The sequence below is a fragment of the Podarcis liolepis genome (assembly GCF_965112155.1).
Source record: "Podarcis liolepis genome assembly, chromosome: 4".
Lineage (NCBI taxonomy): Eukaryota > Metazoa > Chordata > Lepidosauria > Squamata > Lacertidae > Podarcis > Podarcis liolepis.
This window is the reverse complement of record NC_139558.1, coordinates 46,436,232-46,462,942: the sequence shown is the minus strand read 5'-3', so window position 1 is coordinate 46,462,942 and position 26,711 is coordinate 46,436,232. Positions and strand designations below refer to the sequence as shown.

Sequence of the window (26,711 nt, the reverse complement as noted above, 5' to 3'; positions counted from 1 at the left end):
GGTGGGACACAGAAGGAAGGTCTGAATCTACTAGTAGTTCTCTGAGAGATTTTGGAAGATTGGCAAGAATGTCTGGCTGCCAGATTTTTAACAATAGTAGCAACGAAAGGACTCTCGTTTCCTAAATTATACTGCTGAAATGAAACTAACCAATAATGGATTTTTATGTGGGAGGCCTATGAGTTCCATTCAGTTCTTGAGGCTCAGAATTTGTAGGGTACTAGTAAGAAACAAAGAAGAATCCACAAGCTTGAAGCCTCCCAATCCTCGCCCTACTGAGGTTGATTTAAAAAGGCTTTTGTGCATTCTAGGCTGATAGTAAAGGGCAAGGAGGAACTAGAGTAATGTAGCACACATCTGTACAGTGCCTTGAAGATGGTAAATGCACGTTGACCTCTCCAAGCCCAAACAATGGCCTACCTCTGCCATTATGGCTATCTATACACATTCTTCAGTGGCTCTTCACTCTCTCCCTCCACCCTTTTTAATGACCTTCATAATTGTAATTCTGGTAGGCCAGGAGAGCCATTTGTTCCAGACTCATATCGTGTGAGGAAGTAAATTTAGTAAAGCTTGTGCCTACCCACTATAGCTCCACCACCCCCTCCCTGGTTGGATGTTTTTGGGGTATAATAGATGCAGCACAGATGGCCAGCTGGTTCTTCCCACAATTCTGCAGTAGTATCTCATTATTAGTATGTCAGAGTTACAGTCATGGTGTACAGACACAGTGTAATATGTCATGCAGTGTTGTTCATCTGAGATTGTATTTACCTAATTTTAAAACCTGCTAAGGAACAGGTGATTGTCATTATGTCTTCATATGTAAAACTACAGAATTCAAAGAGAGTGCACTCCCCCCCCCACCATGACTGTACATGAAATAGTTTTCTTGATCCCTTTTCTAATATTGCTATATTGACATGTTGGCACCTATAGTTTTAGCGGTGAAGTATGTGCCTGAGTTTAGTGGCTCTATACTTCCTTAGACTCCACCAGCATCTCTTTATAAGGTTTGGTAGAATAGCTTTGTCTGATTGGATAGAATATTGCAGAAGCAATGATACCTATGAATTTTCATATCGGAGCTTTCATATCTACCGTATTTTTTGCACCATAACACTCACTTTTTTCCTCCTAGAAAGTAAGGGGAAATGTCTGTGCGTGTTATGGAGGGAATGCGTACGGGTGGCATGCCTACGGATTTTGCTCCTCCAAAAACTATGTGCGTGTTATGGTCGGGTGCGTGTTATAGAGCGAAAAATACGGTAAATCCTAATTAAACTTTATCCACAGCAATAAAATACAGTTTCCTTAAGCATATAACATTAGTCTAGAAAAGAAATTGAAGTGCAACATTCAGATAAAATACGGATTTATTTGCTTTTATTTGTGTACTTAAAATCTGCTTTTATATGCCCGAGTCATATAATGTTGATTCTGAGATTATGTACTTTGTTTTTCTTCCTGTGGGCCAACAATTATTTTGAAATAATGATTGTCCTTTAGTAACACTTAAGCAGAAAACCTAATGCTCTACTATCACAGATTGCTGATTAAAAATAATAGTTTATTAACCTAAAAGATAATGGATAAGAAGCAACTGAGACAGCTTTGTTCTCTTTGCCAGATTGTATTAAAAATGTCTTATACTAAATCGGTTAGGGAAAATAGCATAAAATTGCATTTCTCAGAGATTAAAATATAAGTGATGCAAACCAGTAAAAAGAGAGTTAGAACTCATATTATTCCATTTCAAAAAGCACAGCCTTAGGACACAGTTTTATCCATTAAATATTACACTGTACAATCAGATGGAGGCTATTACATGGTTAAGATTCTCTCAGATGAAATCAGTAATTCTGAGAAGAAAACGGCAAAATACACATCAACAGAGCAGATGTTCATGACGGATGAACACTATAGAAGAACTCCACTTTATTTATGGAGATACCCTTTTTCTGTCAACCTATAAATAAAGAAATATGGCTGCACATTTTGATAACAACCATGAAGTCCTGGATTATCAAAAAGAAACTAATATGGATATTGAAGAATCATCCTGTGGTCCAGGAACCAAGGGACTGCTGTTTGTGGCAAGGAGGTGAACAGGAGAGTGAAATTAAGAAGAAAGACTTCAATCTCTCACTATCTACAGCTACACTCCACCCTGCCAGCCTTGCACCTGCTGAGTCTCTCACCATCAGGCAAGTCAGCCCTGGCAGCTGAGAGGAGCAATAGTCTTGTCACTTCTGCACCTGTAGCCAATCTACATCTACAATCTACATCTTCTGGCTGCATCACAAAGCAGAAACAGAGCTTTTCTTGGTAGTTTGTGGCCTTTTACACTCTGGCCTGAAAGAGGTGACAGAACTGGAAGTATCTCGCTGTGATTTGTTTGCATCTGCCAGGACCTAGACTCCGCTGTTGCAGCAGATCAGCCTTGGAAGAGGTAATCACCTTTGACATGATGGAAGAGAAACATGAAAGAGGTGCTCTAGAAATTTAATAAGTAGTAATAATAGTAATTTACTAGTGTTGCACTTATACAAGAATTGTGCTTTATAAGTCCAGAAAATGTAAACAATAGTTTAAATGCACATTTTCAGAGCTGAAAATTGTATTTCTACAAAATGTTTGAAGGGTATGTACTTGGATTTTGTCAAAATCCGTAAAATTGTGAAGTGGAATAGAGGTGAAGGGTCACATTCAAAAGCATGATGTTAAAACCTAGGTGTTGTCATTTATTGCATATTGCCCTGATACAAAAGTGTTGTCTGAAAACAATGCTGTCTTTATGAGTAGTTTTAATTATAGAGGTATTGTTATGCTGTATTGCAGACTTTTTTTTTTAGGTTAAGTGTCTTTAGTTGATTTTTTTCATCACTTAGACAACCTAATTGTTATATTTTTCCTGCTATAGCAGGGTAAACCTGGTGCTTCAAAACACAGGAAAGAGCCTGGCCTTTGTGATGCATGCAGTTCTTGTCATATACCACCTGCCAGGACACGAAACAGTCCTGTAATGTCTTTCTTGCTTTTTATTGTGCAATAAATGCATTTGTAGATTGGGCCTGGAGCTAGTGAGCCGTAGGTTTGCCGGAAGGAGTTGATTACTCTTTAAACTTATGTTTGATCCAATGTCAGGCAGGAGGGATGAGGCAGATGAGGTGAATGAAGGTAAGCTGGGTGCCACTAGCTGTGTTTTCCTTATTTATCCACCTTAGTTCTAGAGAAGTGGGTTGTCAAGATTATTCTTGTTTTGCTCTTTTTTCCATCTGCTTCTTTATTTCCTAATAATTACTAGGCATTGAAGAGACCATTTTGCTATTCACTGCGAGAGCAAATCGATTTGTTGTACCTACATTCTCAGCAGAAGCATTGTAGTGAAGTAGCATGACTATAATGCATGAACCTTTCCTACCGCTCTGGGGAAAGCATTGGACCATTCTTTTAGCCAGCCACAAGGAAATAAACAAAACATGTCAGTGCACAAGCCTATGGTTTGTATAATTTGCACTGGCTGTAATTTAACTGATCATTCACATTCAATCTTGGCAAGATATACCCACAATGTGATTATTTCTATGTAATGTTTGCCAGATGTCTAAAGCAGTATTTACCTACCTGAAGGTTCAACTAGGTGTGGTGGGAGAGATCTGTGCTTATGGCTGGATGGCTGGTTCTGTTGTTTGTTTTCACTTGGAAGCAGCTATGTAGTGCTGTTAATTTGTCTGAGGAATGGGTGCTTAATACTTTTCTCCTGTACTGTCTCCTCAGTCAAAGTCCCCAGGTTATAGCATACACTTCTTCTTTTTTGTTACAAATAACTATGCCTAATTTGATTGATTGAATTTGCATACCACCCTTCATTTGAAGCTCACGGGGGTTCACAACATAAAAATACACAATGAGAACACAAATACATAATAAAAACAAGAACAAAAACAAATCTCTTTAAGTCATGCTGTTTAACCTAAACAGTATATATTCTGAAGGTGAAATAGAAGTTTGTAATATCATGTACACACTGAGGGCCTAGAAACAAATAAAATAATTGAGATGTACCTGCTTTTCCTGACTTGAGTACTCTTTTGAAAAACAATATTATCTTTAAAAATTACAACCACCCAATGAACTTTTCAACATAAACCCTTTCCTTTCGTGTGTGTGTGTGTGTGTGTGTGTGTGAACACATTTGTAGCAAAATCTCTATTTCTCAAGTAGCCTTTAGGCTGAGTGTGTCTTTTATAGGATTTGACTGTTCTTCAGCCTGCTATTAACTATTTTACTCACAGTTACATAATCTGCCTATTTACATTCATTCAGTGCCATTGCCTGAAAGGGATCTCCTTTCTTTTATAGTTTCAACTTTTGCACTTAATCCTATCAGATGGAATGCATGCAGTCAGGCAATTTTAATAATCACCCATGCTTCAATTATTGAAATGTTATGCTTTCTAAACTTTGCAGCTAAATTATATTTAAAAGACCTCCAAGAGACAGGTGGCTGGGACAGCTGGTTAGGGCTCTGAGGTCTGAATCTACTGTGCCTCAATTGCCTTAGTTTGTCTCATGAAAGCTCTGGCGCTGCTTGGCATTGCAATCTAACAGAGGATAAAGAGGGGGCTTCCACTACAGTTTTCTAGGTTTTATTTTGCACCTTAAAATTTTGATGCCTTTGTGTTTATCTTGATATTTTCATGATTACCTATAAACAACTTCAATTCATAGCTTCATTCAGTTCAAATATTGTGAATTGCGAGAGTGTATTTTATTGTTCATAGAAACTGTCCAGAGAACATGGTTGGATGGTAGTATACAAGTGTAATAATAATAAAAGTTCCAGAAGATTACCAATGATTATAGCAGCAATATGACACACTAGTGCTCCCCCCACAAAAAGGAAAAAAAATGTTTTTGTTTAAATATAAGAGCAACACATAACTACAGTAACTTGTTCAGTGGTACATTCTTACTAAGTTTCATATGCAGAACACAGTAACACTAATGCTTTAACAGATTGGAGACTAACTGGGTTATTGTGGCATAAACTTCCACATGCAAAGGTCTTCTTCAGCAGATTAACACTGTGCCAGCCTTTCACATTGCTGCATCTGCAGACCCCTTTTTCAAATACCATAGAAGTGGGAAGCCGTCTCCTAGCATAAGCAGCAGTAAAAGCAGACCTCAGCCTGATGAAGTGTGTGGAGGGAAAAGCCTAAATGGATGTCGGAATGAGTGGATATATGTGTGGGACTGGATTAATAGATGGAAAAGAAGGTAGGGCTATGCTTGTTCATTTGTGGGGGGAGAGAAGAGAGTGACACTTTCAAACTAACCCATTTTTCAGAGCTGGGGTGAGAGTAAGTAGTTCTGCCCACCTTTGGCTTCAAGCAACCCATGATTGATTTTGGGTGCACCCACTGCTAGTTCTGCAAGCAACTACCTCTGAGGAAATGCAGCCCTCGATGTATGGAGTTCACCTAGTGACTCCTAACCCTAGTTAGTGGGGTTGCAGTAGTGGTTAATCTGGAGGTTATAAAGGGATTAATGTCATTTGCCAAATCCAAGTTTGAAAGAAAGACTTGCAGCTTTCTCATCTGATGAAATTAGATTTATCTGTGGGCAAAAAGGCATTTAATGGCTTTTGGCTCTGTGAAAGCAGAAATGGATGATAGAGAATAATACTTGTAGCTGTAAAAGGAAACCAAAATCTCATGTCATAACCCATTATTCATATTTAATTCCCTGTTCAGTTATATAGTTTTGGGTGACATTTTGTTAAGTAAAGAGGAAATATTAGTACCCACAATAAAATTATGACTATTTAGCTGTGCAGGATTAAGGGAATGAAGATTGCTGTAGCATAATTGCGAGGCTGCAGTAATAATGAATATTCTTGTGAAGAACTGGGAGAATTTATATAAAGTTAAGACCTTTAGCTACTACCAAATACAGAGTTTAAATCTTTTGAATTATTCATTTGCTAAGATTTCAATTAACTTACCTTAATTAATTCCTAAACTAACATATTTAAAGTTCAGATTTTTCAAATGTTTTAGATTAATTAATTAATCTTACCTAAAGTAGTGCTTTGATGTTAAGATTGATATCAATTATTTTGTAAGAACTATATGTAGAAGACTGGTCAAAGAGCATGTGTGGTAATGATCATTCTTTCCCACCAGCTACAGTTGAAGTGTGTATTGCTAAATTTCTGAAAATTAAATAGACTTGCAGGATCTATAGCTGGTGGAAAACTTGAGAGGTTTAAATCGCTGAGCATTGATGTTAATGTTACTGTGTTTTTAAACTGGTGTCTGGTCCATAGTTTTCATTGCTACCTTATTAATGCAACTTACAATTATGTCTAGTTCATCTTCAACCAAACCTGTTTTCCCTAAACCTTTTTTTAAGTGGTTTGAGTTCACTTTGAGAGGTGCACTCCACTGACTCTCAAGTCAGACAGATGCCAACAACAATTTTTCCCTTTTAGATACAAATGCAATAGAAAATAAGCAGATAAAAGTATGATTTCAGAACAACCATTTATCAAAGGTTGACATTTGGAAACAGCTCAAACTTGAACTTGGCTCATATTTGCCCAAATTGGGGAGGAGGGTAAAAACAGTATACACATTAAAATACAGTGGTACCTCAGGTTACATACGCTTCAGGTTACAGACTCTGCTAACCCAGAAATAGTGCTTCAGTTTAAGAACTTTGCTTCAGGATGAGAACAGAAATCGTACTCTGGCAGTGCGCCAGCAGCAGGAGGCCCCATTAGCTAAAGTGGTGCTTCAGGTTAAGAACAGTTTCAGGTTAAGAACAGACCTCTGGAACGAATTAAGTACTTAACCCAAGGTACCACTGTATAAAAATAAGACCTCGGACAGTGACTCTAGCTTTAAAAGTGCATTAATAATCATTTAGATTGGCTCTGTCTGTACCTACCACAAGATTCCCGAAGTTGTAACTATGCAACAGGTTCCATGTGACTATAATAAATTGTATTTAGGGATTTATTACGTGAATATACTTCAGAATACTCACTGGTTGGCCACTGTGATGACAGGATGCTGGACTAAGTGGGCCATTGGTCTGATCCAAGAGGCTCTTCTTTATGTTCTTAGAAAGGAATCCTCAACAAAGTCTGAAGAACTGTTAGTGGTGCAATCAGATTTGTGCCTATGAACACAGATGCCAGTGGATGCATTTACCATCAGAAGAATATAGGGGAGAGAATTTTTGCTAACTCCCACTTCTACCTACAGCCCACCACCACCAAATCAGCTCCAGAAATTTAGAGGACTGTTCAGAACAATGTAGAAAGCGCCATGGCGGAGGGGAGCATCCAATGGATCAAAAGTTCTTTCATGAGTGCAAGATGACCCATTAGTTTACACCCCCAAATCCCTAAATCTCTAATCAACTTCAGATGGATGTCTTCATATTCAAATTACCTATTTAGTTTGCAGCATTGTTAATATACAGCCCAGAGTGTTCATCAGTGTGGAATACCAATGGAGTCAGTCCTCACAATGCAAATATCAGCTTTGGGGATGGGGTGAGTTTCAGCAGGATCGCATTTGGAGGTTGAGGTGGGAGGAAAATAAAATTTTCTCCCCCTACCCACTGGCGTTCCTGTGATACTCTGGATCATCTGCAGCTGCTACTTACTGTCAATTTTATATTTTTTAAAATCATGCATGTCAGTTTCATTTGCCCAGTTATCGTGTCCAGCTTGGCACTAATAGGCACAGAGAGTAAATAAACCTAACTACTTCCTTCTTACCTATATATGAGGTGATATAAATGAGATGTTCATTCTTCCAGCTTCTGCATAAAGTTGACATGTAGAACACAGCTAATTGTTTTCTTAAAATTTAATTTTGAAGAATTTTAACTTATCAGTATGATTCGATCTTCACCTGGTATACTTTGACTGCTGGGATTGACGTTGCTCTTTCTGAAGAGTACAGACACGAGTACTGCATGTGCATGAGATGCATAACTTATTATGCTGTACTTGTATTTACATATTGTGTATATTGTATACAAATTTTCAAAATAAAGGTATTTTTAAATTAAAAAGTTGTTATTTTTTATAGATACACAAAAGTCCACTTCTCAGTTACTTGTGGTTCCTTCAGAACTATACAATGCCTTAAATGCATGTTGGAATATTTTTCTGTTTTATAGGACAATAAAATGTCTAAAGGCAGCTGCTGAGCTTGGACAAGGGCCTGTTTGTGTGCTGTTCTAGAAGCCTGTTCTGCAGCAATGGGTGCTGTTCAGCTAAGTTTTACTCAGAGTAATTCCACTGAAATAAATGGACCTAACTTAGTAATGTTCATTAATTTCAGTGGGTTACATTTGAGTCAAACTTAGCTGAGTTTGTGTGGTCTTGTCCAGCCCTCAGGCATGAATCATATAGTGGGACTATTACCTTTCCTTTGATAAGCCTCATATTTCCTATGCTGTTTCATAGATATAGGCATTACAGATTTACCCAGCAGTTGGACTGGGCCACTGTAGAAGCTGCCTCCCTGCAGTCTGACAATGCAAGTTAAAGCCAAAATCTCTGGCCCATACAAACCAACTGAAAGTATTTGGAATAAAGCTGTGTCCTGTTTTTCAGCCACCACTGTGCCGCAACACAATTTCTCCCCCACTCCCATCACCGGAGCAATTACTTTTTAATAACATAGAGACACTCCTTTTTATTTTGAAATGCCATAGACTAGAGCACATCCTGAGAAAAGCAGTAATATATAATCCAACTTAAATCAATGAGGTTTAAGAGCTTAACTGTGGTATAAATCTCATTGATTTCAATGGGACTTAGGTATCCCTAGTTTTCTCTTGATCATAGCCACTATTATTCGGTTATTAAACCTTTTGGGCTAATCAGACTCCCAGTTAATGTTTATAAAGAATGTAAGTTTTGTACAGAGCATAATTTATTGGCATGATGCTATGTGTGCAGCAGAATTGCAGTTTCATCCAAGCAAATGATTTTCTTCTGTTTTTAAAAAGGTATCCAAAGATCTGCCTGAGAAACAGAAAGAAATTGAGCACCTGCTAAATAATTTGAACCAGCTTGAACAACAGTTAAGTCAGCTGAAATTGTGGCTCTCTCCCATCAAAGAACAATTGGAGCTTTACAACCAAGTGGGCCAACCCGGGGCTTTTGACATCAAGGTAATTAAACATTTACCTATATACCTGAAGCAGTGTTCAGACGATCTTTTTACAGGTGGTATTTACTTTTTGGACCACCCTACACATGGGTGGGTTTGTAGTAGAAAAATGAAGAAGAAAAAGAGCAATTACCATTTGAAAGACTTTGTAATCATGTTGCTTTGGTTGCGTTAAAAAAAAAAAACATTTCAATTCCAAATCCAGAGAAATAACAATACTTAGTGTATTCCACTTGTGTTAAACTGGACGTCCAGGTAAGTTTCAGGGAGGAGTCAACAGCTGTGACAAAATGCTGCCTTTTAAGGCCAATGCAAACTACCTAAATATCTAAACAAGTTCAGAATATTTTGACAAGGGCAAAATATTACAGGTTCTTATCACCAGGATTTCCTGGCTCCATGGAGGCTTAGTTACTAGCTTGGGAAATACCAGCCTGTCACTGTCCATGTACCAGATTCCTTATGTGCTTACTGGGTGCATAGCTCCTTATATAAACGTGAAGCTAAGTTATTAGGCACTGTCTGTTGAAAGGGGTGTGGGCAATATTCTGAAATGCCCCATGGGAGAACTTGTGAAACTTAAATCTTGATTAAAAGAAATTTAATAAAAAAAGATTAAATCAAATTAAGTATCTGTTATGTAGTGTAGTTTCACCCTGGGCCAACAGGGGGATACTGTATATAGTTTTCACTGGAGGATGCCGGTGTTATGTAGTGTAGTTTCACCCTGGGCCAACAGGGGGATACTGTATATAGTTTTCACTGGAGGATGCCTCCTCACTGCTGGCCTCTTCATGATGCACCGGAACTGGCTCCCTAGCAAGACGCGGGCTGCTGGACTTGCGGATCTCCTGGGCGGAGCGTTCAGCAGCTTCTGAGGCCACAGCCTCCTCAATGGCTTTCTGTAGCGTGAGGTCTGGCTTGGCTAGGAGGCGCCGTTGCAGATGGATGTCCCGGACCCCGCAGACGATTCGATCCATCAGGGCATCGTCTAAGTCTCGGAACTCACAGTGCATTGCAGCCTGTCGTAGGGCGGTGGTGTAGTTGTTGATTGGTGTTATGTAGTGTAGTTTCACTCTGGGCCAACAGGGGGATACTGTATATAGTTTTCACTCAGGTCTGTAGATAGTTTTCACTCAGGTCCGCGGCAGTTATTTTAGGCGGGAACTCTGGGCTGTTGTGGTTACAATGTTGACAGCCGGCTGCCTATAAATACAGGCCGGCTGAGCTGTTCGCAGTCAGTTCTATTCCAGCTTACCATAATAAAGAGCTACTTGAAGAAATCGCTGTGCCGGCTGCTATGTCAACCCACGACTTAACACTGGCGACGAGGATGGGATACACAGCCTCAGCGAGAACTGTGTGGCCCTCCGGACTTGGCTACCAGTCCCCGGCGGTCTGGCAGAGTTTCCAAGCGCCCAACTTATTTAAAGGACTATGTTGTTGGACAGGTATCACTGTTGGTCTAAGTATGGGAAATGTAACCGATATGCTTTTGTGCTTAATTGAACCATTACGCGTAATGCTGTATATAAGGAAACCATTACGATTGTAACTAACGCCTTATCTCGGTGGGGAGGGGTGTTATGTAGTGTAGTTTCACCCTGGGCCAACAGGGGGATACTGTATATAGTTTTCACTCAGGTCTGTAGATAGTTTTCACTCAGGTCCGCGGCAGTTATTTTAGGCGGGAACTCTGGGCTGTTGTGGTTACAGTGTTGACAGCCGGCTGCCTATAAATACAGGCCGGCTGAGCTGTTCGCAGTCAGTTCTATTCCAGCTTACCATAATAAAGAGCTACTTGAAGAAATCGCTGTGCCGGCTGCTATGTCAACCCACGACTTAACAGTATCGATACAGGAAAAAGATGTTGTTGCTTTGATTCTGTTCTAGGAAGAACTTTATCTCATTGTGTGAGAACAGGGCAGGAAGCTAGCAGTGTCAAGGAGTCCCTGACTGAAAAGTGCATTATATATGCAATTTCAAGGGCAGCATTTATTTTTACTAAGTCAAGGGTCACATAGCAGTGTTAAACACATGGTAGTAAAAATGACTTTGGCGTTTAACAAAACAATCTGATTTGTTGTTTTCTTTTTAACCTTTTTTTTGGGGGGGGGTCAATTCTCTTTTACTTCTTGCCCCTCGTGGCATTTACTCATGTCTCTCTCAGCATCGCTGCAAGTCTCTCCGAACCTGTTTGCTGCCTTTGCTCTATCCACCCCATAGCTGTTTTCTTACTTTCTGCACTTGCAGCCTCATAACTCTCATCTCATTCACAGGCTTTGCTGCAGTCGTACCATATACCCCCCCCCCATGTTTCTCTCTGTGCCCCATCTCTGCTCCCCATCGGTTGCTCCCCTTTCTCTGGTACCTCACCACACACCTTTCTCTCTGCAACATCTCTCAGACACCTTTCATAGAATCATAGAATTGTTGAGTTGGAAAATAATAATAATAATAATAATAATAATAATAATAATAATAATAATAATAATAAATTTTATTTATATCCCGCCCTCCCCAGCCGAAGCCGGGCTCAGGGCGGCTAACAACACTAAAATAGTGCAACATTATAAAACATCATAAGAATTAAGAATTAAGAAAAGACTTTCCCCACCGGGTTCTCTATACCCCTAGCACACTTTCATCTGTTTGCACTTCATGTCTTCTCTTCCCTATTCCTGGCTTTGTTTTTCCACCTTTTCTCATTGTTTAATGTAATCACACACAAGGTTTTCACTCTCCCAGCAATTCACACCAATGAAAGAGTCTTGGGTGCAGATGGGCTGTGCACGAACAATAGGTATTTGTGCCATTCTCCTAAAAGAAACAAATAGGCAGAGGGTTGCAACTGGTTTACAAGCCTTCAGTTGTCTTGGCCTATTCCAAGGGTAGGGAATGAAGAGATCAGCAGAGACTCTGCAGAGTCCTGTATACTACCATTTCGTCTTGTTTGCTTCCATCATTTTTTTTATAAAAAGATTTTAAATTCTTGTGGTTTAAAATTTTGGAGGTTTGGTTTATGTTCTGAATTTTATTTATTTTGTATTTTATTGTTGTTAGCCACTTTGATACCTCCTACATAGTAAAAAGCAGGATATATATTTTAAATAAATACATCACAATTTATCCTTAAGCTGGGTAGGAACTGCAGCAAGAAAAAAATTATGTATGCTTAAATATGCCAGATCCAGAATTGGATGGGATCCAAATGGGCAGAAATAAGCTCTGTATCACAGTTGGGGGATTTGTAGCCCTTTAGATTTCCATCGACCTCAGCCAGTGTGGTCAGGGGTGCTGGAAGTTTTAGTCCAGCAATAACTGATTTTGATGCGAGAGCAATACACATGCTTAACGTCTGTTGATATTAATAGGACTTGAAACATTTTGTTTAGGCTGTGTGGTGTTCTTTCTGTTTAGCATATGCTGCTAAGATTCTTGTGTAAGAATCTGCCTGCTACAACAGTTACTTGAAAGGATAGGAGCATGCTGTAAATGCAGCTTCCCTTAAGGATCTTTTTTGGAAAGTAATTATTCAAAGCCTTAGGGGAGTATGTGTGAAAACAAGCAAGCATATTTTTTTAAAACCTGGCAATTTTAAAACAATTTTTAAACTTGGCAAATTCTTCTTTTATCTATAGAAAGTTTCTTCTTTTTCTTTGAGCTATAAATAAAAATGACTTTCACTGCCCTGCAGGGGCTCCCTAAGAAATTGAATAACAATAATTGTGTAGAGCTGCAAATGTTTACTGAAAACCATCTAAATCACCTTTATTCTTGAGTTCCTGTCATAACAGGTATGATTACAATCACTGAACACAGAATGTATTGTTTTGAACTCTGCAGGAAGAACATTGGATATTGGAGGGTGGAAGGAGGAAATAATGAAATGATAAGCATGTGCACAATAAGCTATACATAGAACAACATTCAGTGTTTAGAGAGATAGTCACAGAGGGAAATAATGTTTATGCTCTAATAGTGGGGGAAAATACAAGCTGTTCTGTTCAGGCCAGGCTCCAGTTGCAGGGGGTCCACAACAGTCAAGGGACTGGATACACAGCTAGCCATTCAGGCAAGGTCAGGAAGCAGTTCTGTATCCTACCACAGAGGTAACTATTCAGGTAAAGTACAGGTCTTGTGGAAACACACTGTTCCAGCCTTCCCCCCCCCCTAGAACTGCTAGAATTACACTCAGGGTCCAGCTGAATTCCATCAGCTGGCATCAAAGAGAGGTCTTCTCATGGGGAGGACTTTGTTCATGCAGAGACTTGACTTCTCCATTTAAGATACTGTCGCTCATGCAGGCTCAGGGCTATGCTCTGCTGCCCCGCTGTATGCTGGCTTCTACAAGAGTTCCAACTCTTCCACATTCCCAGATATAGTCAGGTTGTAGGCTTCACTAAGGAACAGGGTCATCTAGGTTGAAGAATTCTCCAGCTGAGCCATGACACAAGTAAAGGAAAAGAAAAGTCATGCATGAAAAGGAAAAGAAGACATTTCATCAGAAATTCTCCACTGATGCAAGTGATTGGTGGATTTAAGAAGCCCCCAGTCTGCATTCCTGAAGCCGGTTAGGATTGGGTAGAAAGACTCCTCTGCTAACAGGAAAAATCCACTGTTGTGGAGGCCACCCCTCTGTCCACAAAAAGGGCCCTTTTGCTATGCCAGCCTCAATATAGTGGTGAACCTCCTCCAATGTCCCTACTTTCCACCCAAATTAGCAAGCTTTGGATGTGGTAGTGCCTCCCTGCTCCATTGCCCTTTCAGGTACTGTTAGGATTGCTCTGCCTGTTTAGTTGGTGGTGTTATAATACTCATGGTAAAGATGGATAAATGTGACATTTACTTTACTTTTCCATTTTCTGAGGAGTTGAGTTGTATTTTGCCACCTAGTGTTATTAACACCTAAACATTATGTCAGAGTAAAACTGTTTAATTTGTGGATATTTAATTTGACTACTACTGCTGCTACTCTTGAACAGTTATATATCATTATATACTAGTGGGTTTCAACATATGCATGTCAGAAGTGGTATAGGCCTTTGTAAATTTATATACCACTCTTCATCAAGAGATCCCAGAGCGGTTCACAGAATAAAATACAAGCAACTAATTAAACCAAAACAACAAAACAATAACCCCACAGATGCATTTAAAAGTCTGTGGGATATCAATCAGCCAATTACTGTAGGTCTTTTCTCAAATCTTAGTTTCTACGGCAGGGTAACAGTACGCAAACATTAAATTAAATTATTGACTTCCTGTTTTTAAATGTCTTTCGCAGTAACCAAGACACTTTGATATGGTTCACACAAGACATAATTTGATTTTTTATTTCCAATCTTAATACTGTTACAACTAATCTGTTCTCTTTCCTCTAACATCAGAAACACTTTGTGGTTTTTCTGGTAGTGGGCGTACAGAGACTAACTATATAGCCTATCTCTTCTTTCACCCAGCTGTTTCACTGCCTCCCTGAATCCCATAAAGAACTTTAATTGTCAATAAACAATCTTAAACTCATCCTTTAAGCAAAACGTTATATTCCCAATAAAAAGCTAGAAAGGGCTATGCCAGGATAATCAGTCTAGGCTATTAATGCTTCAGCAACTGATCGCAAATCTCATTGTATACTTACACACAAAGGAAAACTAAGTAGATCTAGATTGCAAAGCTACACACACTTGCTAAGGATTAAATCTCATGGAATTCAGTGGTCCATATGTTTATTTAAAATCATTTGTACCCTACTCTTCCTAAGGATAAAACAAAGAAAGAACAAACAGACAAAACAATAAAATATAACAGGAAATGCAGAACAAAAGAATATAACACAGAACTCAGCATGTCTAGGGTGGCTCAAAAGCATAATTAAAAATAAATGTTTTAACTGGCTGCCTAAATGTAAGCAGTGTGAGAGACATACAAATCTTCTGTAGGAGGAAGTTCCAGAAGTGGTGGGCTTCATAAGGTGGCAACCTCTTGTGGGTTGTCTTCTTACAAATATTTGAGACACTGTACCTCAAAACTCCCAATAACCTCTCTTAGTGGTTTCAAGTAGATATTCAAAAGCATGGGGTATAGAGTAGAATCTTGAGGAATCCCACAAGGCAACGGCCATGAGGTCGAACTAAAGTCACCCAGCATCATCTTCTTGAAACATGCCTTCATGGAGAGCCAGAACCACTGCAAAGTGGTTTCTCTAGTGCCTAGCCCAAACAGACAAACCATACCATAGTCAAATGTACAAAATACTACTGAGAGCTTCTGCAGCATCAGCAGGGATGTGCTGCCCCTGTCTAATATTTGGCAGTGGTCATCCACCAAGGCAACCATTCCCATTTCATTCTCATGACCAGATTTGAAGCCAGATTGAAATGAGTAGAGAAATCAGTTTGATCCAGGAAAACGTGGAGCACACATACATAGTATGTGGGGGAAAAGTTCCTGACAAATCTAGCAAGAGATTTCAGGAATCCAGCAGTTGTCACAGAATAGGGCTAATAATGGAAAATATTTATAAAGAAAATGTGTGGAGAATTCTAAGAGCTCAATGAAGTGGCCAACATGAATCTCTGCCAGTAATGTTCTGAAGTAGCTGATGTGATTAATTTTATAAGTAATTATATGTTGTAAGGCAGCTCAGGTATTTTAGGAATATCTTAGCTACTTACCATACAGCTAAGCTTAGCTTAATCAGGGAATTTTATTTATGGTAGAATTCAGTAGTTGAGAGACCTAGATTTAAAATAGGCTAATCTTATGCTTTATATACACAGAATAGCTATCTTACTAAATATATATCCCATCAACAGCAAACCGCTCCATATTTATAATGATTTTTGCCCCATAATAATTTCTTCAGTAACAATTTGTAAGGATAAAATAAAGACTTTGATAAGTTATAGAGATGAGTATCAGGGGAAGCATCTATCATGTTAATATGCTAATCATTGTGTGCATGCTATTTATCACAATACATTTAATTGACAGCAGATTGCTTTTACGGTAAAAGATAAGAATGCCAACAAAAGGGATATGAATGAAAACAAAGCACGAAGAAAAATTAATTAGATCACCTTCCTGAATTAGACTGACCAAAAGAAGAGCTAATTTCCCTTTTAAAAATATACCAGTGGCAGATGAATAGTAAAGTTAAACAGGCGTTGTCCTTTATGTGTAATGTATTCTTGTAATGAATGTCACGGTTCTAATCAATAGAATTCAGCACTGGTTCTTTTCCTTTTTATTCATATCTGAGTAGTGTCAATAATTATTTTCAGTTCAGCACATTCTTATGAAAGCAATAGCTCAGTAGTTGAGCACATGCTTAGAAAGCAGAATATCCCAATTTCAGTCCCTGGCACCTACTGTAGCTAAAAGAATCAGGTGGCAGTTGATGTGACCTCTGCTTGAAAACCCTGGAAAGACACTGCTTTCTACCACCTTGGGCTAGTAAAACAGCTACAGCCATTTCTAGACCAGGATAGCGAGACTGTTGTTATCAGTGCACTGGTACGACTGCTCTTCAGATTGGCCTGGAAGCTGCAGCTTGTGCAAAATGTGGAATCTTGGCTGCTCACTGGGACAAGATTTCCCTATCATGTTATGACACTACCAAAAAAGTTGCACAAGCTGACATTCAAGGTTCTGGTTCTGGTGTATAAAGCCCAATTCTGCTTGGGATCTGGATGCCTAAAAGATTGTATATATACAATTGATCACTGTGCTTTGCAGATGAGGTCCTCCTGCCCAAACCATCTTATCAGGAGGTCTGTTCCACACAGTGTAGGAATCAGATCTTGAGTGTTGTGGCTTCTACCCCTTCATAAAGGGAAATCCTGTTGGTGAAAAGTGGGACTCTGCAGTGCCATCTGGTGTCAGTGTTATAACGCATACAGTCGTACCTTGCTTCTTGAACAGAATGTGTTCTGGGCGTCTCTTCAACTCCCAGAACCATTCAAAAACCAAGGCGTGGCTTCTGATTGGCTGCAGGAGCAACCTGCACCCAATCGGAAGCTGTGCCAGATGTTCGGCTCCTGAAAACCATTCGAAAACCGGAACACTCACAAAGCATTTCAGATCCATGGTACAACTGTATAAAACACTTTATCTTTATGAATGTAGCTGAGTCCTTACGTGACTCTGAAGAATATTCATACAGCAAAATATTAGGACCAGTGGGGCTTTGCCTTAATAGCATCTCCTGCACTTAAATAAGGACGAGTACCAAAGTACCAATATTTCCTAGCACTTTTTGGGGTAAGAAATAACTTTTTAAAGGCAATAACATACACAGTAAAGGGAGACAAATGTCAAAAATAGATCTTCATAGTGTATATGAATTGGCTTTTTGAAGATGTATGTCATGTTAGAATCACTTTTCTGAAGGCATTCGTTTCAAAAAAATAGTTTATAGCAAAGAAGGATTCATGAGGAATCTTTCCAAAAACTTACTTTCTGCAGGGAAGACTGACTATATTCTAGACAATTAGCACAAAAGAGCAATTAATGTTTTTTCAGTATATATGAGTAGGAGGGCACTATCTACTTAGTCATGGAAAGAAGGCTGTGTAATTATCTTAAGTTTAGGTAAGCAGAAGTCACGCTGTGCTGAACTGTCATGGCCTTCAATTCTTGGTGCAAAAGTTGCTGATTTGAGGTAGAATGGAGCTCCTGCCAAAAAAGTCACTTGACATAAAACAAAGCCTGTCCATGTGTTCCCATTAGTCTTCAATCTCCTTTCTGTAGCCTCTTCCTTCTGACCTCCTTCTTTTAGCAATCTTTGCTCTTTATGTGGGCAGGGAAGAAGATGGGAAAGGATCAGATATCTGGCCAGGCCACGAGGCCACTCCCAGCCACACTGTGTTTGTATCTGACCTCGCTAGTTGCAGCATGGAGCAGACATGAGCCCCAGCTGTGTATAACTCACCCCAAAAATGTCTACCAAAAACTGGTTCTAGAGCTGAATGGTGATTCATAGATCTGTGCTTGCAAAAACTGAGCAAGTAAATCAAAATAGTAAGGTAGATAACTAGCCATTTTGCTGACTGCTAGAGCTACGAATAAATCACCTATTTGTATCAACTATTGACAGTGGCATAGCGTAGGGGGTGCAGGGGGGGGCCGGCCGCACCGGGCGCAACATCTGGGGGTTAGGGTTAGGGGGCGCAAATTATTTGCCTTGCCCCGGGTGCTGACAACCCACACTATGCCACTGACTATTGATTATATGAAATGAATGCATATATAAGCTGTCTATATTAATGTTACACTGTTTATTCTCAAACTTGGGAATACATTGCAAGTAAGATGGAAGTAGAACAGAAATGTTCTAAAATGTCTAGGATTTTATTTGCTTAGGGAAAATAGTGCAGGAGAAAAACATCTGGGAGTTTGTGAAATACTTTAATTTCAAAATAAATAATTTGCTGTGGCGTTTACAAATACTTAAAAAGCTTGAAGTATTTCAGAAAAGAAACTGTAGGATCATCATAACATTCACAACAAGTCTATCTATGAGCCTTTGAATATCATCCAGAAGTGAAAGCAACTTGTCTTTCTTCCTCGTCTTTGAAATAAATGAAAACAAAAGGATTTTTAAAGGAAACAATAAGGATTTATTCATGGAAGACTATAACAAGATGTCAGTATTAGGCCCCTAAAACTGATTCTGAGCTATGCATTCTTGTGAAGTTCACTCATGCACTCATATGTTTTACAAAGAATAAATCCATTGAGAACATTGCTAGCAAGCTATTAATAATGGATTTTTGTGTGTCAGAAATTAAAAATGCTTCTGTTGACTGCTGAACAAAATGTATGCTTTTGTATATTTTTTTAACAGAAAGATGGGATAGAAGTGCTAACAATAAATGTAAAAAGTAAATTTAAGGACTGTGCGCAGATTAAGGTTGCAACCCCATACACACTTAACTAGGATTGGATCCTGCTGAGCACTCTGGAATTAACTTCCAAATAAATATGTATAGAAAACCATTGTAAATTTACTGCACGTGGTATGCACTGAAATTAGTGGGACTTAAATCATGACTGACAGTGCAGTGCAATACTAGCCATGTATACTCAGTCCCAACCCAGTTTACCTGGATTACTCTGAATGCAATGTTGTTGTTGTTGTTTAGTCGTTTAGTCGTGTCCGACTCTTCGTGACCCCATGGACCAGAGCACGCCAGGCACTTCTGTCCTCCACTGCCTCCCGCAGTTTGATCAAGCTCATGCTAGTAGCTTCAAGAACACCATCCAACCATCTCATTCTCTGTCGTCCCCTTCTCCTTGTGCCCTCCATCTTTCCCAACATCAGGGTCTTCCAGGGAGTTTTCTCTTCTCATGAGGTGGCCAAAGTATTGGAGCCTCAGCTTCACGATCTGTCCTTCCAGTGAGCACTCAGGGCTGATTTCCTTCAGAATGGAGAGGTTTGATCTTCTTGCAGTCCATGGGACTCTCAAGAGTCTCCTCCAGCACCATAATTCAAAAGCATCAATTCTTCGGCGATCAGCCTTCTTTATGGTCCAGCTCTCACTTCCATACATCACTACTGGGAAAACCATGGCTTTTACTATACGGACCTTTGTTGGCAAGGTGATGTCTCTGCTTTTTAAGATGTTGTCTAGGTTTGCCATTGCCTTTCTCCCAAGGAGCAGGCGTCTTTTAATTTCGTGACTGCTGTCACCATCTGCACTGATCATGGAGCCAAAGAAAGTAAAATCTCTCACTGCCTCCATTTCTTCCCCATCTATTTGCCAGGAGGTGATGGGCCCAGTGGCCATGATCTTCGTTTTTTTGATGTTGAGCTTCAGACCATATTTTGCACTCTCCTCTTTCACCCTCATTAAAAGGTTCTTTAATTCCTCTTCACTTTCTGCCATCAAGGTTGTGTCATCTGCATATCTGAGGTTGTTGATATTTCTTCCGGCAATCTTAATTCCGGCTTGGGATTCATCCAGCCCAGCCTTTCGCATGATGAATTCTGCATATAAGTTAAATAAGCAGGGAGACAATATACAGCCTTGGCGTACTCCTTTCCCAATTTGGAACCAATCAGTTGTTCCATATCCAGTTCTAACTGTAGCTTCTTGTCCCACATAGAGATTTCGCAGGAGACAGATGAGGTGATCAGGCACTCCCATTTCTTTAAGAACTTGCCATAGTTTGCTGTGGTCAACACAGTCAAAGGCTTTTGCATAGTCAATGAAGCAGAAGTAGATGTCTTTCTGGAACTCTCTAGCTTTCTCCATAATCCAGCGCATGTTTGCAATTTGGTCTCTGGTTCCTCTGCCTCTTCTAAATCCAGCTTGCACTTCTGGGAGTTCTCGGTCCACATACTGCTTGAGCCTTCCTTGTAGAATTTTAAGCATAACCTTGCTAGCATGTGAAATGAGTGAAATTGTGCGGTAGTTGGAGCATTCTTTGGCACTGCCTTTCTTTGGGATTGGAATGTAGACTGATCTTCTCCAGTCCTCTGGCCACTGCTGAGTTTTCCAAACTTGCTGGCATATTGAGTGTAGCACCTTAACAGCATCATCTTTTAAAATTTTAAACAGTTTAAATTTTAAACTGAATGCAATAGGACTTACTTTTGGGTAGGCATGGCTAGACTACTTAAGATTGAAATGGGAACTAAGAGGAAGTAACTTAACCTGGAACCCAGCATGTTTTGATACTTATTTATTTAACAAAATTTATATACCACTTGATTGATTGATTAAGAAAAACCTCTAAGTGGTTAATAACCTCTAAATGTTTTGACAGTGCAGTATATTTCAATGTTGGTCTTAAACTTAAGCTTCAGAGGAAAAATAGGTTCAGCTTGAAAATGGGCTTTACTTTTGAGAAACTTTCTAAAACAAAGGTTTACAAGGATGGTGCAGCGGAGTTTCTAAGGGTGATATTCAACTAAGATTTACTCAAAGTTGAACCATTAATACACAGCCTTCATTTACATTGCAGTGACTTATTGTTCCTTGTTTGCATGGGGTATGGAAGGGTGGATATATATCAGTTTTTAAAATATCTAAATTTTAGTTGGTCTCTTGGAGTATTTTGAAGTATGTCAAGGTAAACAGAATAATAAAGGAATAGCAAGAGAAGGAAAATCTAACTTATTCTAAATACACTAATCAGGAATAAAAACCTATTAGTTGGACTGAAAAGGTATTTAATTATTTGAAAGTGGGAATTATAAAATACTTGATAAAATATGCCAAAGGATAAATACTAGTAGACAGAAGACTTTAGGACATGAAAGGTTTTAAAAAAACCAAGAAAAACTGTCAGGCAAACATCAAGAGCAACTTGACAACAGAAAGCTGAAGAATGAAATGATACTTTGCAAATATTTAGAATGACATTGAACTGGACACTTTAAAAAGCAGAATGCATTTTTCATTTCTCCATCATTGACATGATTTGGTTGAATTCCAAGACAGTGAACACCTTGCTGTACAATTTTGTCTAGTGTCAAACTTTTGCAGTACAGTTTTGTCTACTGGGACAGATAACTGAGATGGGATAAAAAAGAAAGATAGTCACTGTGTATAGCTAGTGGCATAACAGAAAGGAAGCATTTGAAAAAGCTGCCAGAAGTAGATCAAACTACAGAAGGAAAAAGAAAAGAAAAAACTGTTTCAGTAAGCCATATAGCACTGCATCATAGTGAGGTTTCCCTTTAGAAAAAGTATAACGAAAAAGCCCCATCTGTCAAATGTTATTTTAGTCATGGCCCTTTCCTTGTAATTTAAATTAAAAGGGATCCCTTCTAACATTAATGCCATTTACATACATGTCTCAGGTGAAAGGGTGATTGTTTATTTAAAATATTAATATCCCATCTTTCCTCCAAAAAGTTCAAGGTGCCTGCAAGATAAAATGATACATTAATACTAAAACTGCAGCAGGAAATAACAGAATACATAAGGAATGAAGATTATTAAAAAATCAGTCAGGTGAAATCAGTTCCATAAAATAGTGATGCCTAAAGTTTCCTAAAAAGGAAGGGGTTTTTTTCTTAACCAATTTACAATCAACCAATAGAGAAAAAGCAAGACAGGCTGCGCTTGGGAGAGAATTCTGAGACCTGCTACTTGTGTTTTTTTAAAATTCTGTTTTGTTAAAATGCCTACTAGTTATATCAGCTTGGATAGCTCAGTTGGTTAGAGCATGGCACTGTGCTGATGAGCTTACAAAGAGAACATCCCCCCCTTTTTAAACTCATATGAAACATGCCTGCTACAGACCAATCCATCCCTACTCAGCAGTTTATTCCAGTGAGTTTAATGGGGCTTACTCCTAAGCAATTGGCAATTCTGATAATTACGGTAAATAAGATCCCTGTGTTTTTTGTCTTTACAGTAGCATCCCAAGCCCTAACATGAAGTGTTTTTCCAGCTCTTTACTAGCCAGTTTTGGGTCTGAATTTTTAGAGCAATATCAGTGGTTTGTGGACCTGGGTATTCCACCAACAGGGCCAGCTTTCCAAAAGGCTCTAGATTGCTCATGCCTTAAGTAGATGTCCCTCAGTAGTAATGAATTTCTGCTTTCCTGACATTAACTATGAAGAATATGTTCTTTTCCTAACACTGACAAGTAACCAATTTAAATCAAATTAACATAAAACTAAGTTATTTTTAATAAGACGGAATCCATGCATTTCAAAACAACAACACCACCAAGCGGTTTTTTATTAAGAGAATGGTTTAGGAAAGCTGTTTAAAGAGTCTTCTGTGGTCCCATTAACCTCTCCCAATTTTTGCAAGGTCAGCTGCTGGTGTGGAATAGTTTCTCTTAAATGATTTGCCATTTCTTGTTTGCATTTTGACTAAATTCTGTGACATTGGTTTACTGAAACCTTCATGGGTGACTGCCTATATTACTATTTATTTTACTACATTTATGCCATATGACCTGTATTTTATTTTGCAATAATCTCCCCGTTTCCTTCATTGCTGTTTTGCTGAACTATTCCCATTACTACTCCAAAGAAGAAACTAATCTACAGGGTGTATACAGCTTCCCAGGGAGCCTTCAGACTTTGATTTTATTGCTTAGAGTAGAGGTAATCTACACTGTGTATTTTTATTTTTCAGGAAATTGAAGCAGCCGTGATAGCTAAACAGCCGGATGTGGAAGGGATTTTGTCTAAAGGGCGTCATTTATACAAAGAAAAACCAGCCACTCAACCCGTAACGGTAATGAAGCAACCTTCGTAATATCTATTACTGCATAATGGGTTATGCCTCCCCTGTTGTACAATTGTCCTTGATGCAATGTATTTGAAACTTGGAGTCTTTCTAAGGTACCAGAGAAATACATGTTATGCTTTCAGCTAAAGCTTTTTAGACTTCATTTTTATTGCTTATTCTTATATCCCACCCTCCATCACTTTCATGATCCCAGAGCAGATTTTAAAAAGTAAAATATAAAAACCCCAATAATTCAATAAAGTTTCCAGCTCAGCTCATAATGGATCAGTCCCCATTGTGAGAATAAAAATAAATAATTGCTGTTGGAAGATAGCCAACAACAGCACCAATCAAATCTCAGGAGGGAGTGAGTTGCATAGCTAGGGAGCCACTGCCGAAAAGGCTGTATCCCAAGTCACAACACAGTGTGCCTCACTTATGGGCTACATCATGAGAAGGGCCTAACTGCATATCTTAATCCATGGGCAGGTTGGCGTAGGGTCTCAAGTCACCCAGGGCCTTATACATTAAAGTCAACACCTTGAATTGGGAATGATAACATGTTGGCAGCTGATGCAAAGCCTCTCTAAATCTTATTCAATTTTCAGTTTCTTCCACCTGATCAATAAAGTTGTCCCATTCAAAACACAAACTACAATTCTGCCAAGGAAAACCAGATCTTTTTTTCTGGGGGGACGCAGGGGTACACATATCCCTAAACATTTTGTGAATCTAAGTTTGGCCTCATTGAGGGGCAGTATTTCAATATGTGTAGGAAAATGAGAACATCCCTAAACATTTTTTTAGAAAAGAATAACTGGGGAAAACTTTGCCCATCATGTGTGAATAGTGTGTGAGGTGGGTAGGAGAGAAAGGGAGGAGGCTGAGCCACCTTCTATGCCATCGTCCTTTCTTTATTTGCCATTCATAGACTGCCTTGTGCCAGGTCCTTTCCACTTCTTCCATCAAATTGAGCGGCACGGGTCCCCTTCTGCTAAAAGTAGCTCTGGGTATGTTTGAGGATCTAGTGTTTGATGGGTCATTATAATTTTTGTTGTTGTTGTTAAATCAGATTTCTGTTGCAGATACCATATTCAGCATTGAAGCAGGATAAAATGTAGGACCTTAGTTTAAATCAGCTTCAGACTTCTATAGACTGATAGACTGTGATAAGAAGTTTGCCCTTGCTTATACAGTGTATCATACTATGTCTATTTTTTCTTCATGTTTGCTTTTTTAATTTTAAAATGTGAGCTGTTTAATTTTTAAAATATTATTTACTTCCTATAGATACAATACAATGGATTGAATCGAGACATGCTCAACTTTGTTTGCATAGGAAATAAAGCTTCAGGGAAGCAATATTTATCAATCTTCCTTCCCTGGGCACCCGCCCATATCTCCCCAAAAGCTGCTCTCGAAGGTTGGAAGACCTCTAGAACAGTGTGGAGAGTGCTGCTGGTGGCCGCAGGGGTGTTGGTGAAAACTACCCTGTTCCTCCATCAGAAAGCCTCCATTGTATCCCAGTTCCTTTTGTGAATGGAAGGAGCAAGTCTGGAATCCAATCCATTAATTCAAACCCTCACATCCATATCTTTTGCCCAAATTAAAATATAGTCCTCCCAAGACTATATCACTTCATAGTGAAGTTGAGATGCCAGGAAGAGTTGGGCTTAGCTGCCCCCCTATTTTATTCAAGTTGGCACCCCAGTAGTAGCAGTGTGGGAATATGGGAATGTTTAACTCTGTCCCATTTCACTGGTGACTCCCCATCTCAGCTGCTGGTAGTACCATGTTTGAAATCCTACAGGTATTTGTACTTTTCTTCTTGGAGGTATAGCATAAGCTTTCAGTGGTGAGCCATACAGCTCATAGCTATCTATGGTAATTTCAAGTACAGTTCATCTCTTTACCATGTGCAATTACACAAGAATACCGTCACTGCTTTCAAATATATAATGGAAATATTTTTTAAAATAAATAAAGTTAGCAGTTTCCTATGGTGGGGGAACATATCCCTCATCTGTGTATTTATTACAAGGATGACTAATAGTCCTTTCTACACAAAACATGAGCTGATTTAATTTGCTACATAGATAAAAAGAAACATTTAGACTAAAGAGTACAGTATGCTCAAAAGCCATGTTTCTTATATATGTTGAAGCTTATTTCAATAAATACAGATAATATTAAATAATTCTACTGGTAGACTATTGCAAGTAACATGGTATTTTCCTTGTAATAAATTTGGCATCCTTATTAGGCAGTGTTGCACAGTTTGACCCTGAAAAATAAAAAAGATGGAACACTTCTTGCAGCACTTGTTGCAAGGCCTAGCATCTGTAATTGGCAGGGTCGGGTACCTGTTGCGTCAAGAAGGCAGGTTATCATTTCAAAGATCAGAAGCAACTACCACTGCTCCCTATCCCATCTTATCTTGCACAGAAGCCTACCTGAATGCTTATGGCAATGGGCAAATGGACACATTGGGGAAAGGAGTGAGCACATCATCCTAGTCTGCATCTCACATCTTGCTACTTATTAGCACTAGTTTTGTTCCATCACTTCTCACAGAAGCCTGGTTAGATGATCTTAGCCCATGCATCTCAAATGTGCACATCAGAGCTAGGGACTTAGGCAACCCCTGGATTGAGTGACTGGTATTCAGTGGCCATTGATTGGGGTCCCTGTGTATGAGTGTGGGGCATGCAAGTCACTGCTTCATCTCTCCCTGCTAGGTCCTATGGCTCCAGATGTGCTTAGTACAGATTGCTAGATGTAAACGAAGGCACCAGGCCACACACAGCAGTGGATGGGAGCTCCAAGACAGTATTTCAATGGATACCAGAACAAGCATACTCATACTCATTCACATACATATCCTAATTCTCTCTTCTCACAATTAAAATGTGCTTGAGGGTGTAGAAGATTCAATGTTATCAATAGCTGATGAATTTTGTGTCTCATCATACTATTAATCTGTACTCTCCCTAGAGACCTAGAGATGTAACGTTAGACTGTTTTGCCTCTTTTCATTTGACAAATGTTCTGTGACATTGGGGAGGTGGTAATTCTGTATTGATTTACTATGGATGTTTGTATGTGATGCCAATAAAAGGTTTGATAATGATGATTAATCTGTACCATAAGAATGCAGTACCTGAACACTATAATTCAAATGGCATATTTAGTGCTACTGTTTTGTCAGATGACAAAATAGTAGCCTAGAATTCTTCACTGTTCTTCCTTCATATGTTTGAAAATTCTTTGTTCCTCAATAAATGAGTTGAACTGTAATAAA

At 39.0% G+C, this 26,711-nt stretch overlaps 1 protein-coding gene across 23 annotated transcripts in view; it reads left to right on the top strand.

Annotated features, from left to right (window-relative positions):
• DMD (dystrophin) overlaps window positions 1-26,711 on the top strand; it is a 1,010,042-nt gene that overhangs the window by 680,205 nt on the left and 303,126 nt on the right. For all 23 annotated transcript variants that reach the window (XM_083498284.1, XM_083498278.1, XM_083498289.1 and 20 more), the window contains 2 exons: window positions 9,043-9,207; window positions 23,315-23,416. In XM_083498284.1, coding sequence (XP_083354410.1) covers window positions 9,043-9,207; window positions 23,315-23,416 — 267 coding nt within the window. The remainder of the gene's footprint in view (window positions 1-9,042; window positions 9,208-23,314; window positions 23,417-26,711) is intronic.